The following is a 21,340-nucleotide window of genomic DNA, read 5'->3' as shown; positions in this document are numbered from 1 at the left end:
AGGAGAGTTAATACAGATTATCAAAACTAGACGATTAAATACATAGTGACTTGTATCAATTTCATCCGATAGGGAGGAAGGTCTAAGCCAGCACATAAAATTAATACTTCACTACTATTTAATCAAATATGACCAAAAACTCATATAACGATCCAAAAAAAATTAGTTTCTTACTAGGTCGTTCTTATGAATCTACCAAATTTCAGATCAATCAGAGTTCTTTTTTTATTTTCGAATTCCAAAACTATGATCAATTTGGTTGAAAACGTTGTTTGGCCAAAATAGAATTTAAGATTTTCCCGCTCAGTAATTCTTATCATATATCATCATTTTGTGAAATAGATACACGAATTAAGAATAAAGAACAAAATTCTAAAATTCCAAAAGAAAAGCATGTTTATGTATACATTGAATATTAAAATTCAAAAACACACCTCATAGATATCAATGCATCTTGAACAATAAATTTTGATGAAAAAATGACTACTCATGCAACATACATGCGTGGTGTCAGATATTCACTTCAACAAATTTAGAACAAAAGCTAACTCAGATGGAGAGTATATGTTATTTTAAGTCAAGTGAATATCATTATCCCTAGATCCATTGATCCAATCAAATATTACTCAGTTTAGGAGAGTCAATACAGATAATCAAAACTAGAGATTAAACTTTAATGACTTGTCTTAATTTCATCCGTTATGGAGGAAGGTCTAAGCCAACACATGAACTTAATACTTCACTAAAATTTAGTCATGAAGACCATAGAGAACAAACTCTATCACCACTATATATCATAGTTAAGTAATTTTTCAGTAAAATAAAATTTTCAAGATACAAAAATTATCTAAAAAAAAAATCATCTGAACGACCTCAAATTACCAAATCACTGCATAACAATGAGTATTTTAAATTTGATCGTTTCTGATGAACCTACCGAATTTCAGATCAATTGGATTTCAAAAATACTCCCTCCGTCCCTATTTACTTGTCCATATTTCCTTTTTTGGTTGTCCCTATTTAGTTGTCCATTTTGACAAATCAAGAAAGGACAACAATTTTTTTCCTATTATACCCTTATTTACACTTCTTGAAAATTGTAAAAGTGTATATTGTTTCCCTCCAATTTATTTCACTTTAATTCAAATAAGTGGTTGTAATTTTGAAGTGAAAAGTTGTCATAAGGGTAAAATTGTAACTTCACTGTGCTAATCATTGTTGCCTTAATCTGTGTGCCATTTTTAAAGTGGACAACTAAAAAGGGACGGAGGGAGTAATATTTATCTCCAAGCTATGATCAAATTCAGATTCAAACAATTTGAGGAAAAATGAACAGATCTACATCCTTATCATATTCAATTTATGTTAACTCATCACGTGTAATCATGTACCACATATAACATAAATAAAACCAATATAAAGGATGTCATTCATACCAAATCACATTTTAATTTTAGAGAACAACTTTAAAATCATTTTAACGACCTCAGAATCATAACTACATAACAATGAGTACTTCTTACTAGGCCGTTATCAATGAACTTACCAAATTTCAGGTCAATTGGAACCTATAAAGAATCTTTATTTCCAAAGCTATGACCAAATTCAAATTAAGTAATTTAAGTATCTTTAGGAATTAAAACAATATGACCTACATTCTTATATCAATTCATGTTAAATAACCATGTGTAATCATGTTTCAAATTTAACATAATCATAATTGACATAAAGAATGATCTTATCATATACTCAAATCAAATTTTAATCCGACAAACTACCTAAACCCATCTAAACGATTTTCGATGGAACCATCAAATCTCAAGCCAATCAGAGATCATGACCTCCTAAACTATGACCAAATTTGAAAAATAACCGTTTTAGGCAAAGTTAATGACTAAAACAACATGATTCAAAGTTTCATTCTCTTTTAATAATTATCTCATGAGCACAAAACATACTTGTGTCCTGTCTTTTGGCTAAGACACACAACTAACTAACCTCTTTACAACATATTGTTCTCTCAATTAATACACTTGAGAAATTCAAGATATTATATTTCTCCCTTTAAACTGGTGAAAATCTTTAATATCTCTTCTCATGAATTAATTTAAGTGTTACTAGTATCTAATGGTAAATCTCCTTTCGAGTAAACAAACCTTTACTAGTATACATTTATGAAGAACAATCCATACATGATACATTGAGAATATTTTAATGACTCAAATAAATAGACCACTTTCGTAGATCCTATTTATTTATCATAATTCTCAATTCATATTTTGTAATCTCACATATATAAAATATTAAGAATTTCTAATAATTCTAAATAAACAAACCACTTTAATGGTAATTATTTGTTAATTATAAAATTCTTAATATATACAAATATATATTGTGAGCGTGCAAAAAGAAGACCAATGCCCATATAATTATAATCATCTTATTCAAATATTGATTAAAGAGAATCTCGAAACATTCCAAGTTACAGTGATGACACGACATCAATTCTAAAATTTAGATGTATTCCACTGATCTTTTCACATTATACATTCATTCCAAGTTTGCAATATAACTAACAGTCACCGGCCAATCAACAAATATTGCTCCTTAATTGCTAAAATATTTAGTATGATTCATGAATCACTTTTTAAAATTAAAAGGTTGCATGTAAGACCAATCATAAAAAAATATATACAATTAGCACCTTCAAGACAATGTCTTTGCTGCCACTTACATGTGAACCAAAAAAAACTTTTTGACGTGCTTGGATAAGCAAAACCTATTTTGTTAACCTTATATTTCAAAAATCACAAAAATACATATTATTCATAGCCGCCAAACATCCACGTCAACAAAAAACAACTTTTCACATGATTTTTCAACTAAGCATATGTACAATTTAACCTTATACATATCATATGAGTTATCTATTTAGATGCAAGCTTGGCTCTTGATGCCAATTTTTTGGAAAACATATATGCACAGCGGAAGCATATCAGGATCTTACTGCTTACATGAATAATAAATAACCAATACCGTTTATGCTAAAACACACAATCATGCTAGAACACATAAACTTGTTGAAATTTAATTCGATAAATACCTCTTGAAGCGTGAGCAGATACCTTCAAGCGAATCCCCAAGTTAGACGGACCTTCAAGCGAATCCACAAGATAGACAACAATTATGGTCTTCTACAGTGATCCCAAGTTCACATCTGAACTCTCTCAATACTTGGGTGGGCAAGTATCGAATAGAAAACTAATCAATCTAGGGCTAGAACAATCCCTAATTATAGAGATTTCTTCAAAGTCCAAAGAGGAGAACCAAACACACGTTATTTTTCTTCAACTGAAAAATACACGCTAGTTTTCTTTTTATAAGAAAACTAACGCCTCTCCCCTTTTCCCTTTAGAATTAGGATTCTGAGTTCTAGTTAAATATGGGCACTGGAGGGACCACAGAATTAATTACCGAGGCTTCCTATTATGGAAATAATTCCAAATAATTAATTTGAATTATTCTTACCATAATAAATTACAAATCATTCCACTAGAAATTCGTAATTGCACTCCTCTATTTATATTTCATAATTCCCCATTAAACACTTATGTAATTCCCCATGTTAAGATTTCAGATACTAATCAATAAATTAAATTACTGACGAATTTAACTTAATGATTAATTTCCTTTAGAGCACTACTTAACTTATTTCATGTGTCGGATTCATAAATCCACTTGCAAGGTTTGACACGATGAAAACTTATAAGTTTCTCAAAAAGGCATATCAATCAATCTCTATAACGAGACATGGATTCCATCAACTAACTTATTATTTCACCAATATATATTATTATCATCCAACTTACCAGGCATATTGACCCATCTCAGAATCTCACCTTTTAATAAATCAAAACGATAATTAATATATACAGATCATAATAGTTATATCAGGATTAAGAATATAAGTACATTTAATAGTTTAGAGAATATGTTTTGTCAGTCAGTCTAAAACAACTATCTCTACTCGGTCCCGTTCAATACATACAAAATGCACTAGCACAAGAAGTTGGAACTATACCGTTTCCCTAATCAAGATAAATTACCTATAATCTTGTGCTACAATCGTACCGATGGCATGTCCAATTTCCATCCTAGATTGTGAACAAAAAACTTTATACTTATAAGAACCGATAATTTAATCCTCTGTGTATAAGCTAAAACTCTACACACTAAATCATCTACTATATAAGTAAATAGACACCATAAACGAATATATGATCTATTAAAATTGAGCAAATATTTATTCTATAATAAATATTATTTCTTAACACATGGTTAATAGTATATATCCCAACAAAAGTAATATGAGAAAATATAATAAAATTCTCTTATTATTGCCTCGTTATGCCTGAGTTGTGAGGTCTATCAGCCATATGAATAGTTCAATGTGCACATCGACTCATGACCCTGAGATATTGATCATCCAAAGCGCATTAGCATAACGTACTCCTCATGTTCGAATCGAGGTTTGATATACAAGTAAAAACATCTATTAAAGAAACAACGAAGTAAATGAAACGAGGGAGTACTTTACCAAAAGAGTCATCATGACATGCCAATAAATCACAAGTGAGAACAAGACATATATCAACCCAACCACTTACAAAGAGCAAAGCAAATAGAAAAAGCAGTAAACATAAATAAAATCAACAAAGTAACAAGGGAAAAAAAAATGGTCACAACGTGGCACTGCCTCTATCCTGGCTAAGCTTATTAAATAGTAACAAAATAACTAAATATTGCAACCACACCGGAAATTAACAAAGGAATAAATGGTGACAAAATTACTGATGCAGATGGATGTGCAGTAGTAGGGGTGGTGGTGCCGGATGTTGGTGTGGTGGTGCCGGTTGATGGTGTGGTGGTGTCCGGTGACGGTGTGGTAGAACCACCACCTGCACCACCACCGCCTCCGGCTGCTGCTACGGTAACGGCGAGCTTCATGCCACCGCTGCAATGGCCCATTACGCCACAAATGAAGTAATGAGTGCCGGCGGTTTTGAGAGGGATAGTGGTGGCGCCGCTATTGTCGGACGTTATGGAATTACCGGTAGTGCATGAAGCATAGTCACTAGAACTTACTTCGTCCACTGAGTGACCACTTGGATAGTTGAAAGCTGCAAAAATAAAATAAAGTACTATTTACTATTACGAGTTTAATTTCTATACACGCGATTACACAGATTGTGTAAAATTCTTTTACCCTATTAGTGTATATACTACTCTCTTTTTCTCTTTGTCTCAATGTATGTGACATACTTTTTCTTTTTAGAACTTATATTTCATATTGTAGCAGAAAGAATAATATCTTTCTATATTTAGAAGCAACTTAATTGTAACTTTAAATTTTTCATTTTATCTTTACAAGATAATCTATTGCTTTTGAACGGTATCCGGCAAAAATGTAACGTTCACCTCGAGGATTTTCAACGACGTATGGACGAATAGGCCATCTGAAAATGGCATATTTCTAATAGTATATCTAAGGTTTGTTTCAAATCAAAAGTTAAGAAAATTCTTTCTTAAATTTTATCAACATTTTTTTTTTATTATCAATATTTCATATATATAATGTCACATAAATCGGAATATAGGGAGTGCGTTACTTGATATTTTCATATGTAAAGATAATTTCTTGATTTGCTAAGTCAATTCTTTTTTTAAAAAAAATGTGTATATATGGGGGAGAAAACTTACCAAGTGAATCACCAACATTCAATGTTGTTCCACTAGCCCAAGTGGTATAATCCACACCAAGTCCCCATCCAGATGAGCCTCCAACAGTATAAACTGTGGCCAAACTTGGAACAACACAACACATGAACAAAACAATTACACCTAAAAATTTTCCCATTTTTTTTTTATGAATCTAAAAGATAGAGAGTTGGTATTCTTAATTTTGAGTGAAGAATGCCTTTGATTTGATTTTCTTATATAGTAGAATGCATTGAAAAGGAAATGGAGTAGGTCACTTAATATTTTTGTAATGGGGTGCATATATAGTTGTAAAGGAGATGTCACATAATTTCAGTTTGACATACATTATACCTAATGCCTTGAAAAAGTGGTTACTTTTATCTCTTTGTTTTCTAGCCTTGAAGAATTAGGTTGGTGAAATGAATTATGTTAGTTAAGATATTCTTGTTTGCCTGATGAAAAACATGAGGTTGAAACATTATATTACATGATGTGAAATGCGTAGAGAACAAGTCATGTATAATCAAATATATGTTTGACCATTTTCACTAATTTCTAATTAGTGCTAATTTACAACCCTCCCCTCCCCTAAAGTCCCAACGCTATCATATGAAAAGAATAAACATATGAGTCATCAAAATTTCTTAATTACTGTAGCATGTTCGATCAAACTTTCATATTCTCTTTCGATCTAAAGTCTCAATGCCATGAATACAAAAAAATAAAAAAGAGTCACAATCATATGAAAAGAATAAACGTATGAGTCATCAAAATTTGCCAATTATAGCATGTTCGATCAAACTTTTATAACCCCTCGGCCTAAAGTCTCAACACCATGAATAAAAATAAATAAAAAAGAGTCACGATCATATGAAAAGATAAAATGTATGAATCATCAAAATTTGCTAATTATTGTAGTATGTTCGATCAAACTTTCATACACCCCCCACCCCACCCCCCATGATCATATGAAAAGAATAAATGTATGATTCATCAAAAATTTTCAAGTACTATAACATGTTTGATCAAACTTTTATATAACTAAATGCCATGAATTAAAAAAATTAAATTAAATTTTGATAATTACTATAACATGTTCGATCAAATTTTCATATATATATATATATATATATATATATATATATATATATATATATATATATTTTATTTTTTGAGTTANAGTAATGATATATAGATAAAAGGATTCAAGATAATATATATTAGATTGGTCTCATAATTAGCTAGAATAAAGTGACACTATATATATAGTCTTATATATTAATTCGAAAGAATTTTGTAGAAAAACCAAAGACATGTTAAGGGTCGTCCCCCAGCCCCACCACCCGAAAAAAAAAAAAAAAAAACCCCACACATCTATTTATTTTTTAAAATGATTATAAATAGACTTCTTTCAAATATAAAAAAGAAAAGAAAATTTGACCCCCTGTTTAGGGATGAGGGATAGTCTTTCTCGTATAAACTTACAAAATATTCACCTAACAATTGGTGTAAAGGTGACTAGGGGGTCCCGCCCACATGCCAACCTCAATTAAAGTGTCATCATTTTTTTAATAAAAAAAATTGGTGTCTAGTATTTATATTGGGAGTCCGGAGCCAAAAGAGCAAAAAAAAATGTCAAAAATTTCAAAAGGGCACATCAAATTTTGTTAAAATCAAAAGGGCAAAATCGCTCCTGACTCTCTGACACAATGACAAAATCGCTACCCTAGCAGCGAGCAGCGATTTTAAATTAGATTTTTTTTTCCTTACACATCGCTATAGTGCTATAATTTTCATGCCTATTGTTAATTATTAATAATATAAAAATGATAAACAAGATGGACTGTATTCTCAATAAAATTGTTAAAGCATGAAGAAAATTGAATTATATATTATAAATAATAATAAAAGAATATTAACGATATATACACCTAATCTTTGAATTCAAAATTTTCTGATAATGGCAATTTCCATTCCAAGGGAACTCTAACCCCATACCCCCATCACAACCTTGTTGGTGTGTCGTCATTTTATTTTATTTTTGCTTCTTCCGTTCATATTTTCTGATTATAGAAATTCGCACTCTTTTTTTGCATATTAACTATTTTCTGCGTTTGAAGATGCAATTTTAGATCACAGCTTGAAATCAAAATTTCTCACAGTTATTAAAACAAAATAAGGAAAAGAAAGTTCACTGATCTTAAAGTTGCAATTTGGACGATTTAAATTCTAACTAATGATATTATGATTCAAATTATATTTATGAATATGACGAAGCCACGTGTACAAGGTGATATAGGAGCAGCACAAAAATTACGATAGTGGGGACTCATAAAACGACCGAGTGAGACAATCTAACAACAATTTAGATGTCAAATTCAATATTGTTATCTTTGGAATCATTCTTAAAGTCAATTAGTTCTCCTTTAATGATCGTTTCTTAAGGTGAGGTCTTTGCGTTATTTCTCCTTCAAATTATATTTCATTTGAATCACACGTTGATGAGACCAACTTATTTAGGATCGAGTGGTCAAATGCAACATTACATTTCTATAAATTGAGGTTTAGTTGAAAAGACGTATTTGGGAGTTAAGATTGAAGTTTTGCAAATGAAAACTTGATAAAACTCGTAAAACTTGTCTCTCAAATTTTGAATTTCATATTTCAAGTTTGGAGTTTGAAGTTGAAATAGTGGTTCAAATTGATTAAAACAACCATCTATTTATATTTAAAAAATGACTTTCAAATATTATTTCAAAATTTTAAAACAAAAATCCATGAACAAATGGGTCTTTGAGAGAATTAGAAACTAATTTTGTTGGGTTTGTTAGGGTCCAGAGGATCGGGCCAACTGCTCCCCTCCTGTGCCTGCTCCTTTTTAGCTGTCCAATTTGATCATTTGCCAATGAGGTCTCATATTCGAGCACTGAATATGAAATAAAATCGGAACTTCAATACGGATAACAAATATGAGGCATCCAAATTTTCTGGTTTTAGTAAAGATAGAAAATATTAACCAAAAAGACGAGGTCTCTGACATGGGATTCGGAGGTTTGGCTAATTATAGAAATGGTATCTCGTCAAATGTTACATCTCACCTGAAATTTTGGTAGCACTTCAACATCACTCTTATTCTTAGTGGGTTTCTTTCTTCTTTTTTTTTTTCCTTTTTGATGAGTAGCTTCTTGAACAGATCTTAAACTCTAACTTTTGGCAAAAAGTTACTTCAAAACTCAGACGTGGACTCATGATTTAAAGTTTATGAATTCGTATAACAATCTCAAGTTAATGTATAAAAATAACTGAGTTTCCAATCACATAGTAGTATTTATAGAGAAATTTGGTAGATTTCTTAATATGTATACAATGTCTGAGCAGAAAGACTGAATTCACGTGAACCTATATGTTACTTGTAGATTCATCAATGTCAAAACTTAAAAAGGTTGTCCCACACTCAAAAATTTACTCAAAATAAAGAATACAATTATGTGTAATTGCAGAAACCAAAGCTAATTCAAGATAGGTAGAAAAGGCCAAATTTGAAAAGTAATGTGCACCAAACAGCTTGGATGTAGGTGATTTCTATAGAAATGTACCGTTCATACACTTAAAATGTTCACTTGCCTTTAAAACAACTTTCTTCTTCTTAGCAACAAACTCCTAAAAGGAATAATCATGTAATTTGATACATGGTCAAGACAAATTTATAAATAGCCCTTTTCCTATTGCTACCAACAGCTTCCACTGCCAAAACTATGAACTTTTCATTTCTCTATCGACAGCCCTTGGTCGGAAGAGAGTGATACTGCAGAGAAGAAGGGAAAGAACGAAAGAGAAAAATAGACAACTCAGTGACTGCATTTCACGTAGGGAACGGTGAAATTAAAGACAAAAAAGGTACTTAAAAAAAGAAGAAAAAGGGACGGTAAAAACTAGCATCAGCAGGCTTCCATAGCCTTTCTATATACCTCTCATTTTAAAATCCATAGCAATCAAACAGGAAGATTGAATTTGGAGCAGGACAAATAGTTTTTGGAAAGTAATCCCACAGACTATCTTATAGTTCAGGAGCTATACTTAATGAAAATTCCCAAACCCCACAAAGCTATTGACATGAAGCACCGTGATATAAAACTAAAAGCTACTTCAAAATTTAAGTTTCATGTTAGGGGCTAAACAGAAGATGCTTGATGCCATGACAATTTACATCGCATTGCTGAGCCCTACTTTTTGGAGTTGGATTGTCGGAACATATATTATTCATTGGATTATACACGGTTCTATAAGTATCATAAAAGGAAACCTCCATTTGTATTCCCAAATGGCATTCAGTATAAAACAATGCCTAGTTCAAGTGGTATCTCCTGTTATAAGAGTTGTGACATTTAATTTGGGTAAAGAAGACACTTCACTTACTAATTGGTAGTCCAGGATCTAACCCAACTTAATCTAGCTGACTTTCCCTATTTGTCTTTCATGGTAGATCACACTTTACTAACTCGCATTATTAAAAACAAGATATGGAGAATGAGAGGATAATAAAGAAACTGTTTTTTCAATAAAAGCAGAAACAAGTGTGAGCATGGCTGGAGGTGGAGAAGGTTTTACTATTGTCCTTATGAGTTTTACAAATCATGGTGAACTCATGGTGATACAGTACCAACAAATATGGTGTGGTGTCAATTTTTTTTCAATCACAGTGTGGCACTTAAGCTTTAGGAGAAACTTGAATGACTGGGACGTAGAAGGCTTTTGTAACCTACTTCAGATGCTGGATCCCTTCCAGATTATTCAAAACTAACAGGATACTCTCAGTTAGGCAGCAAGTAAAGACAATAGTTTCTCTGTCAGCAAACTGCTATAGTTTACTAATGAAGCAAGCTGATCAATGGGATGATAACTGGCCTTGGAAACCGATTAGGAAGACTAAGGCACCTGTCAAGGCAGTATGGTTTGAGTAGGTTGCCTCTTTGGGGGGACTGCTTAACATAAAATAAATTGCAGAAAAGAGGATTCCTATTGTGCAATAGATGATATTTATGTGAGAATGACCAAGAAACAGTAGATCACCTCCTCATACTCTGCAAACTAACTAGACAATGCTAGGATTTGTTCCCAAGTATATGTAGAATCTATTGGGTAATGCCACTCAAGGTAAGAGATTTGATGGAATGCTGGCAACATCAAAGAACTCCTAGAGTATTGAAGCAGATCTGGAGGACCATCCCTCTTTGTATCTTTTTTTTTTTTTGAGAATAACCATCCCTCTATGTATATTCTGGACCATTTGGCTAGAGAGGAACAAGACACGTTTAGAAAGTCAGAACAATCATATCTCCAAAATCAAGGATAACTGCCTCTAAAATTTATATTTCTGGAGTAGAAGTTGTATGGTGGATGGTCTTAGCCAATATATGAGTTTTCTAGAACTTACTTGGAAGAAGGATGTAACTGACTGCATTCCCATGCCCTGCAGGTCTTTTGTATCTTTTTAGTAACATCTTGGTAACTTAACAATAAACCTCAGAACAAGACTTGTGCTCTCTAAGAAGGACGTGCATACGTTTTAAGTGATCTCTTAATTGTTGATTCAAGACACAGGTGCTAAAAACTTAAAATCAGACAAAAAAAATTGTCAAGATAAAAAGTAGATGTAAAAGAAAGTGATAGTGCAAATAAGTGGAAAATGAAGTGTAATAGAGAGCACAATGCACCTTACACATTTATGAATTGTTATATTAGTACGAGGAAATAGGAGCAAATGCGGCCTAGAGTGTGAACAGAGACAAAGTAAGGTACCCTACGGTATTGGGATGTTACTTATGGAATAGATAACCAAATGGGTTCACCTAAGTAGGATACATGGAAGAACTACGTTTGACAATTAATCTTGAAAAACTACAACTTAAAAACTTAATGCTTGTTCATAACATTAAGGAGATGAGTGTATATGTTGGAAAAACAGACAAAATGAAGACACTAATACACGGGAAGAAACAGATAGCTATGATCCTACTCCATACCCCCGATCACCACTCAGTAGTATCATATATCTGCTAAAATATCCTACAATGAATTGATTTAATCAAACTTCTAAACAAAAAGAACAATAAGTCGATAATTTTTTTCAAACATATCAAATGCTGGGAAGTCCGTAATGATTCATAATTTGCCAGAGCAAATATTGTTTCATAGCAACTACCCAAAGCACCAATATGTCACCAGCACGCATTTTCATATATCTGGGTAGACAAAGAAATACTGATTCTCTTGCAATGAGACCTTGAAGGATACATGGCATGTCACGTAGGGACTGCATTCAATTATCATAGAGAATATGCCAAGCGGTAGTGATTCTCTTGCAATGAGAATTTAGAGGAGATGTCACCTTCGGACTGTATTCAATTTCCGTAGTGGACATTTCTCTAGAAACTTATACTTGATTAAACATTTTTTCCGCACCTCTAAACAAAACGAAGAGATAGAAAAAAGAAAGTAATCCCGAATAATAGAGGAAACCAAAGGAACAGGGAACGTACATGAAGCTATATAAAAATTTCTGACACAAATTTTTTGAAGATATCTGCCTGGATTCTACTATACAAACAAAAAGTCATGGAAACTCACTTCCTCAGAGGAATAACTTCCAAAATTCAGCAGCATTAGCTCATTCTGCCACAGAGATCAATTCAGATGGTAGTTCTTGGGACTGGATAGCCTTTTTTGTCTCTTCTCTAAGAAACCTTTTACTCTGTGCCACCCTTATAGCTCTTCCCATAAATTCCTATGGATGAAGATATACTCAAATCAGGTTTTCGACATTAACCAGATCCAATGGTTCAAGTTCAAAAGAGTAAATAAACTACAGGAACCGCAATGAACATTCAATAAATGGAAACTGAAATTCATCACAACAAGCAGCCAAACCCAAAATTACCTTTCCGTCAAAGGAGGATAATGCTGCATCAGCTTCCTCCTTGGTATTAAGTGAAACAAATCCATATCCTGCAGATCGTCTGGGATTATCATTGAATATGACTTCAGCAGAAACAACATTTGCACCATTAGCCTTAAAGAATTCCAGCAGGTCGTTAGACCTTGCTTCAAAATGTAAATTAGCCACAAAGAGATTGTGTATAGGCAGCGGCTTGGATGGTGGTGGAGAAGAAGGTTTCTCAGTCTTTGGCTTAGCCCATGCAAGTCTCAAAGGTCTACCCTCAAGTTCCTGTCAAGTGTTAACAACCAATAATGTAACCCAAACTCATCTCAAAAAAGTCAAATAGTGACAGAATTTTTCAGGAAGAGTTAACATTCGAAATCCTTACATACGCTTCAAGATTTTCAAGAACTGCCTTAGCTTCCTCATGCGAGCCCATTGTGACAAAGACCAAACCCCTGCTTCTTGTCTTGTTATACATAGCAACCTTGAGAACAAACAACAGACAACTAACCCATCTCAGAAAAACTTAAAAAGTATAATCGAACCTTCAAGAAACATAATGAGTACAGGCAAGTTTGGTATGGCGAAAAATATTTTTCACCTGAAACCATTTTTCAGTATTTGGTTATAAGATAAATCTCCTTGAAAACAATTCTTCATCAAAAGGAAAAATGACTTCATTCACTTATGGTCAGAGGTCATTTTCCTCTCCAAAAATCACAATTCTTAATTCATAACACCAAATTCAACCAACATGAAGACGATGCTTCCAACCTTCAATACTAGAAATCATCATCATACCTTATACTGCATCTAGTATCATTATCATGTCACCTACTTACCAATATTTGATTACAAACAAAATTTCTCCATCCAAAAGTAGACTTTTTCACCTATGGAAATAAGTCAGTTTCCTTCCGAAATTATTAATCCATAACACTAACTTCAACCAACTTTTCAATTTCCAATACTACTAAAAAAATCATAGCTAACCTATCTCCCCATAAAGACAGGGTTAATGTATGTGTACATTCCACTCCCCAAACCCGAGACCCCACTTGTGGAACTATACTGGATATGTTGTTGTTGTACTCTAAACTTTATACTCATACCCTATCCTGCACCCTTGTAACTGTTTTCACAAATATAATTCTACATACATAAAACAGATATTTTAAAAAGGTGCAAACCTCAATATCCTCCACAGTGCCATATTTCTCAAATAGAGGTCGAAGGTCATTTGCTGTATAGGTCCAAGGAGCATTCTGAGCAAGCACTCTTCTTTTCAAACTTTCATCTTCTAATTGTTCTTCTAGGTCTTGTGCAGTTTCTGGAGTTTGGGCAGACGAAGAGCAATTGGATATGTAAAGGTAAGGTCTTTGAGCTTTGATGGGGATTAATGGGGAGAAACAAGGAGTTCGCAAAGAAATGGAGGATGGGGATAGTAAAATGGGAGTTGTAGAATGGTGGTGAAGGGGAAACAAAGTGGATGATGAAGAAGGAAATAGAGATGGAGAACATAGTAAGCGAAGTAACGCCATTGATGAAGCGGAAGAGTTGTGTAAATGGGCAATTCAAAGGCAGCTGCAGTTGGGGATAGTTCACTACTGGATAAGGGTCATAAACTGGAATTTTCAGGGTAATATAAACCGCTTCCTCCCTCCCAAAAAATTAAAATTCATTTTTCAAGAATCAAATTAAATACGGTAATATTTATTTAATATTATAAAGGGAAAAAGAATAAATATATCTCTAAACTATCATAAATGGTATGCAGATATCATCCGTTATACTTTTGGGACATTGGTGCGTGGCACAATCTTATTTGTCGATCCGATATTTAATAAATGTCAAGTCGGTGGATAAGATTATGACACGTGTTTATCCGTTAGTATAAAGGGTATACCATTTATGATAGTTCGAGGTATATCTGTCCTTTTTCCCTATTATAAAATATGAATAATATCATATTTCATGTGTTCACTTTATTTTTAACTTATCAAGAAAAATTATATTTTTTTTTCTATTTTAACCTCAACATTAGTAAAAGTGAACGGAGAGAGTAACATGCAAAGGCGAACTTTGTGGAGGGATGATTTTGAACTTTACTTTGCACCATGAAGCTCCAAGTTCAAAACTAGTCATAGTAAATGAGATTCAAATCTAGTCCCCTCACCTCTGAGGTGTGCAACGTTTAGTTTTTGTGTCTTTCTATATATCAATGAAAGTTCGATGTGAAGCCCTTCCACACCAGTATGAATCATCTCCTCTCGAGATTGGTTCTTCCAAAGATTTCGAATTCGCATTAGAGATTGAGCAAGTGTCATCAGTCTAGGACATAAATGATAACTTTTAGTGTTTTTAGCGTAAGTTTTAAAATTTTAATTTTTAAAATATTAAATTAATTTACTCTAATTTATATTTAAATATATAATTAATCAAATTAACTCCAAAATACTACACGGAAAAAAAGTGATTTTAAAAAAAATTCAATCAAGATTTTCATATAGTCAGATTGTCTATTTAAATTTGTTGTTATTATGTTGAACCATTCTTTTTCTGAGATTCAAAAAGAAGCCTGCAAATAATATAATCCATTTGTGATGAGTGATGACCACCAAAGCTATGCCTTTTTTATTCCAACTTCCTTTGTGTCGTCAAGGATCTACACACGTATAATTTTCCTCTGAGGTAATGACCAATTTTCTAACAACAAAACTCAAAAACTCACATTTTTCATCCAAAAGAAATAAAGAAAGATTCTCCTATTCAATAGGAAGGAGGAACTTGCTCGGATGATAAATATTCATCACTTTCAACCTTAAGGTTCTGAGCTTAGTCACCAAGGAAGCAAAAAGGTAGGAGCTTCTAGAAAGGGTAAAAAGAAAAGATCTCCTTTAAGAACAAAAACAACCAACCACCATCAAATCCAAGCAAAACATAAATTTGGAATACAAAATTGGAACTAATTGTTGTTGAAAAAAAAACATTTTCACAGTTCCATACATCTAACGATTCGACAAGCAGGCTCCACAGTAGTCAGTCCCATGGCAGGAATTTTGAGCAAAAAATCATCCCGACACTAGGATATGGAAATTGAAAGATCAATGGCAAATCATGTCCATTGACTTTTAACACAAGAACACATGCAGCAGTCGCAAGATTCATCCATCAGTAACCAAAAATCCCTACTTTGCAATATAACACAAGCAAAATATATCCATAATGCACTAACAATAATTTCCTTACAAGAGCGAAAAACAACCAAATTCTTCAAGGCTATATAGGGGAGATGAGAATGTAGTATGTTACTTTTTACAGTTACCGAGAATCGTAACAACACTTTTAAATGCAAGAATAGCCTAAAATGATCAAAAGAAATTGCAACTGGTCAGGAAGGAGGAACTTCTTCTGCTACTTCTTGCATAATCTATATTCAGGTGAGTTTGCTCGCAAAGGTGATAAAGGTAGCCTCAAAGAATCAACCTCGCTGAAATCAAGTTTTCCCTCTACTGGACTGCTTATCTTAGGGCTTGATTTCCTTTTGTTGCCCTGCGAGCACTGGTTAAAGGTTAAACAAAACTTAAGCTATGAGCGCAACATAGAGAGGAAACAAAAGAACAGGCTAAAAGAAACTCGTATAAGCTTACCTTGCCAGAAGAAGGTTTTCCACCAGAACCAGGTGTGTGTTTCTCTTTCTGGTACAGCCTTATCAGCCTTTTATTTGCCTCAACTAAAACATTGTTTTGTTCAAACAATACGTTCACCTAAAATCAGAAAATTATCCCTTTTTTCTTAGTTTACTAGGCAGGCAGGAGATCAAACACTTTCTTTCTCTTTAAATCTACTCACCTCATCTTCAGCTTTATGGAGGTTTATCCTCAAATGTTCCTTGTCTTTCCGCAGAGTATTGACCTCAGCAACCAGAGCAATAACCTTTTGTGTTGATGGCCTCAATCTATCAAAGCAAAAGGCGCTCAGCTAAAAATTAAAACAAAACACAAAATTGTAGACATTTGGAGAAACAGAAGTTGAACTCACCGCTTCCACTTCGTCAACAACCTTTGACAAACTTCTACACCACTATTTGCCTCCAGAAACGCATGTGCTGTCGATGCAGCATCATCTCTACCAATCACAGTTTCCAGCAAATTGTCGAGCAGATTTTGTTCCAACGAAGCATCATCTGTGGCTGTGTCATCCTTCAAGAATGAGTAAAGTAATCTAATTATTAGCCTCAAGAAGAAAGATTCTACTTCTAGCAATCTAGAGATGTATCAAATAGGATCTATAACTAACTAATTGACCGACTACATTGACCATGTTATTTTCCAAGCAGCCAATTAGTTAGGTTTCCAAGTAATCAGAGGGCTAATTGCATATCCTCAGAAGAAGGATCTAATTATCTGAATGGCCGTTATACATGAAAAGGCACAACTTGAATCCCGGGAAAGAGAAAGGAAGTGCTATTCACAAAGCAATCACCAGTTATTTTACTGATATCAAGGGAAAATAAAATTAGACCAATAAGCTCTCTCATTCTCATAACTACCAGAAGTTTGGACAGGAGTTTCATTACTTAATATTATGTTACATTACCAGTATCCGACACTGGATCTAGGTGTCAGATTCATAAATCACATAAATCTAGGATCCGATATATAGAAAGGCCATTGAGAGTCAAAATAAATATAATGTTTTGTTAGTTAAGTATCTATTTTTTTTATAAGGATTGATATGTCTACAATACTACTTAGTTTGTTCTACATTAACACATATATAGTAGTACAAACAAAAACAAAAAGAAGAAGACCAATAAAGAGTAGTAGGAAAATGTAATAGAAAAGGGGCCTAAAAGCCCAATTCTGTTATAGGAAATGGAGAACAAAAATTACTCCCTATCGGAACCTGGACAGAGACAACAACAATTCCACTGGCATGCCAATGTTGTCATGTCAACACCGGTCAACAACGACATGGGAGAATTCACATAACATTGATCATATGTCTAAAATCCTAAAATCGAGACATTGACACAACACAAGGTTTGAGAGACCTTGGCCTAATGAACGCTACCATTGAAGAACTTCAACCACATCATAATTCATGGTTAAATAATGAGACGATCAACAAAGTCAAACCCTTCATATTATCCAGATACAACAGCTGTATGGCATTTGGGTCGAAAACTTTCTCACGTCAGAACCAACTTCAAAGATCCTAATGAAAAATTGGGAATAGTTAAAAATGCATTTGCTTGCCAGACTCCCAACATCATAGAAGACATATGTGTATGCTAAAATGGAGATCTTATCGGAAAAAAAAGTGTGACACTAGTAGGTTTTAGAGACCTTAGGCCTAAATATACACTGTTACCAGAGATATTTTTTCGACTTCGTAACTTTTACTTTAAGAATAAATGGACATATTGTTGCCAAGTATGGCCTCAAACCAAACTGTAAGTCACCATCAAAGATACATAAATCACATCATAACTCATAGTTGAATAAGGCAATTAACAACGTACGTATACCTAATTCTGAAAATCCAAAAGTGGAGACCTTATGCCTAAAACCCTAAAAATGGAGACAGTGGTACAACATAGGGTTTAAGAGACCTCTAGCTTAATGTACACTACCATCAGAGTTATTTAACCACATCATAACCCATGGTTGAAAAATTGGGGAGTCAACAAAGCAGTGAGCCTCATGATATCTAGATAAAACAGCTCTATGAAGCTTTCTGGGTCGGAAACCTCTTTCATGTTTGAGTAGATATCAAAAACCCTAATGAAAAAATGTGAATAATTAATGTTGTAGCAAAAATTCATCTGTTATCATCTATTTCAAGTAAATGCATTCAGCTTACACTGAATCTCTTAAAAGTACTCTGGGATGCAAAGTAGAAACTTTACCACAACATATCTTGAAGTACCCTTTGGGCGAAAAGTTGAGAGCGTCCACCAATTAGCAATGTTTATCAGAAAATGTGTGAGAAAACTAGCTTCTTGGATGAAGCAATATAATTGCTATAAGATGACAAGACTTGCTAATTGTGTGCTTCATAACATACCTATGTACATAATAGTATTACATACGACAACAACATCATACACAATGTAGTCCAACATTGTTGGGTCTTGGGAAGGTAGAGTGTACGCATACCTTACCTCTACCTGAGGTAGAGAGGTTGTTTTTGATAGAACTCCGGCACAAGGCAAAAACAATCTAGGAAAAGACATAATGAAAGTACAATAGACAATATATAATAACATAATAGTACTACAACAAAATAATACTACAAAGAAACTACACTAAATAACAAATAATCACAGAAATCGAAGAACAAGAAACTACAAGAGTAGTCCTACGACTACTAGTAGCACTCCTACCTACTAGTATGGACACACTCCTACCTAGTAACCTTCTACCCTAATTTGTGTCCTCCACATCTTCCTCTCTAAGGTCATGTCCTCCACATCTTCCTATCTAAGGTCATGTCCTCCACATCTTCCTATCTAAGGTCATGTCCTCCACATCTTCCTATCTAAGGTCATGTCCTAGATAAGTTACAATTATGTCATATCATATCTAATCACCTCTCCCCAATACTTCATTGGTCTACCTCTCCCTCTCCTAAATCCATCCATACCAATTTCTCACATCTCCGTACTGGGCATATGTGCATCTCCTCATCACATGCTCGAACCATCTCAACCTTACTTCTCACGACTTGTCTTAGTTATCTTCATTTTTAATTATATCTCTTCTAGTATGGACCCACACACCTATCACAACATCCTCATCATCTTCTGGATGTGAGAGTTCTTGACCGGCTAATACTCCGCACTATTCAACATAGTTGGTCTAACTACCACTCTATAGAATTTGCCTTTAAGTCTAGGTTATCACACAAAACTTCATATGCAAACCTCCATTTCATACTAGACATTGTAATATAAGCACCCCTAATTTTTCTTCACAACTTCTGTTCATACTTAGTTGGTTCCAAATTTTATGCAATAAATCATTTTGTAAATACTTTGATCCAAATAAACAATATTTGGAGACCTAAGTTAGTACATTCAAAACAACATTAAATTTTTAAATTAAAAGGAAGTCACCCATGTTGGCCTGATAAATGCTATAAACAATTCATCAATAACACCACATAACATTGAATAAACATAAAGTTAAACATGGGAGGGAACCAAGAGAAAAAAAAAAGGGGGGGAATTACATACCACTTGGGTCTCATATTGACACTTGTAGAAATGCAATTCTTCAGATAACTTTCGAACCTCTTCCTCCAAGTCATGAACACGAATCTCAGCTTCCTTTGCTCTCTCATCTGCCTCATTTCCAAAATCCATTAATGCCTCACGGTCATGATCATACAAAGCACACTCTTTCTCCCACCTCTTACACTGAGCCAACAAATTCGAACACTCCACCGCCAACCTCTGATTTTCATCCACAAACCTCTTCAGTGCCGAAGCATTCATACTTGACTCAGCCTAACAAGTAAAAACATCAACAATTAAGAGAAGAAGCACAAAATCAAATAAAATCTTAACATAAGCATATGAATTTTTCTATATATACAAAGATAAATAAAAGAAGATCAATATTTGAAACAAACATTTCAGTATTTTTATTAAAGTAAATCAAAGAGGAGAGTATAAGGTAAAAACCCTAGTGCGCTCAATCGTTTCATCTTTCTCTTTCAATTTGGCTTGTAGAGAAAAATACTGATTCCGAAGACGAACAAGGGATTCTTCAGATGCTCGAAGCTTTAATTGAAGCGTTTGTGACGAAACAGGGAGACCAAGAGAGTACTCAATCGATTCACGAATGTAATCTTCGGTCTCTTGCGAAAGATCCATCTTGAAACTTCAAACAAACCGTAAACTCCGATTAAATGTTTCCGGCGATGAGAATTGAAAATCGATCTTCCCGGCTACCAGAATTTGATCGGAGAGTTGTGCGAAGTGAGAGCGGTTGCGGTCTGAAATGAGGGGTTTTGGGGTCTGAATTGTATATATATATCTTTTTTTCTTTATAGTGATTGTTTGGAATTTCGAATTGAAGTGGAAGATCTAGCCGTTACAACTTAAAAGATTTGTTTGTGTATTTAAATGTTGGACTCAAGGAGATGATTTATGCAAAGGTTCTTTTGACTATTAGTTAAACTAGTACACCTTCCCGCACAACGCGCGGTTAATTGATAAATGTAATTATAAATATTAATTTATTGACAATTTTAAAGTTTAACTTATTTTTAAATAATATTATCAAATAAATGCTTCACATTAAATATGTATACATAATAACTTTAACAATATATTAAAATAAAAAATAAAGATCCAAATCCAACGAAGTAAACACCAATCATCCTGCAAATAAAAACTTTGAATCATTAAAAGTTATAAGCAATAAAAAATAAAAAAAATCAACAAAAACTAATGATTTGCAATAATTATTGATAAGAGATTTTAATGCTTAAAAAGTTGCTATATCTATATTTCAAATCTCACTGATAGTGTTAATTCTAAGTATGAAGTTGATTATACTAACTTTGTCTCAATCACTACAAAGTCACATCCAAAGAAGAAGGAAAAAATTATATTGTAAAAAAAAA

General features: G+C 33.4%; 3 protein-coding genes across 5 annotated transcripts; all 3 read right to left on the bottom strand.

Annotated features, from left to right (window-relative positions):
* Positions 1-4,580: 4,580 nt before the first annotated feature.
* On the bottom strand, positions 4,581-6,083 carry LOC125856568 (blue copper protein-like). The gene is made up of 2 exons (XM_049536145.1): positions 5,761-6,083; positions 4,581-5,180 (listed from the first exon to the last, which is right to left on the bottom strand). Exons 1-2 carry the CDS (start codon positions 5,915-5,917, stop codon positions 4,777-4,779), a joined length of 561 nt encoding a protein of 186 aa, XP_049392102.1. The 5' UTR covers positions 5,918-6,083; the 3' UTR covers positions 4,581-4,776.
* A 3,004-nt stretch (positions 6,084-9,087) lies between these two features.
* LOC125856564 (28 kDa ribonucleoprotein, chloroplastic) lies at positions 9,088-14,314 on the bottom strand. Of its 2 annotated transcripts, XM_049536139.1 has the most exons (5): positions 13,891-14,314; positions 13,086-13,184; positions 12,698-12,985; positions 12,388-12,544; positions 9,088-9,565 (listed from the first exon to the last, which is right to left on the bottom strand). In XM_049536139.1, exons 1-4 carry the CDS (start codon positions 14,239-14,241, stop codon positions 12,428-12,430), a joined length of 855 nt encoding a protein of 284 aa, XP_049392096.1. In that variant the 5' UTR covers positions 14,242-14,314; the 3' UTR covers positions 9,088-9,565; positions 12,388-12,427. The 2 variants fall into 2 exon arrangements, with proteins under 2 accessions (XP_049392096.1, XP_049392095.1); XM_049536138.1 differs by lacking the exon at positions 9,088-9,565 and having other exon boundaries at positions 12,245-12,544.
* Positions 14,315-15,884: 1,570 nt separating this feature from the next.
* LOC125856563 (uncharacterized) lies at positions 15,885-20,738 on the bottom strand. Of its 2 annotated transcripts, none has more exons than XM_049536136.1 (6): positions 20,394-20,738; positions 19,944-20,216; positions 16,742-16,902; positions 16,553-16,658; positions 16,351-16,467; positions 15,885-16,261 (listed from the first exon to the last, which is right to left on the bottom strand). In XM_049536136.1, the coding sequence occupies exons 1-6, from the start codon at positions 20,583-20,585 to the stop codon at positions 16,115-16,117; spliced, it is 996 nt and encodes a 331-aa protein (XP_049392093.1). In that variant the 5' UTR covers positions 20,586-20,738; the 3' UTR covers positions 15,885-16,114. The 2 variants fall into 2 exon arrangements, with proteins under 2 accessions (XP_049392093.1, XP_049392094.1); XM_049536137.1 differs by having other exon boundaries at positions 15,887-16,252.
* Positions 20,739-21,340: the final 602 nt, after the last annotated feature.

Source organism: Solanum stenotomum, chromosome 2 (assembly GCF_019186545.1).
Source record: "Solanum stenotomum isolate F172 chromosome 2, ASM1918654v1, whole genome shotgun sequence".
NCBI classification, from domain to species: Eukaryota; Viridiplantae; Streptophyta; class Magnoliopsida; order Solanales; family Solanaceae; genus Solanum; species Solanum stenotomum.
The sequence above is the reverse complement of the archived record's forward strand: the minus strand, read 5'-3'. Positions and strand labels throughout refer to the sequence as shown.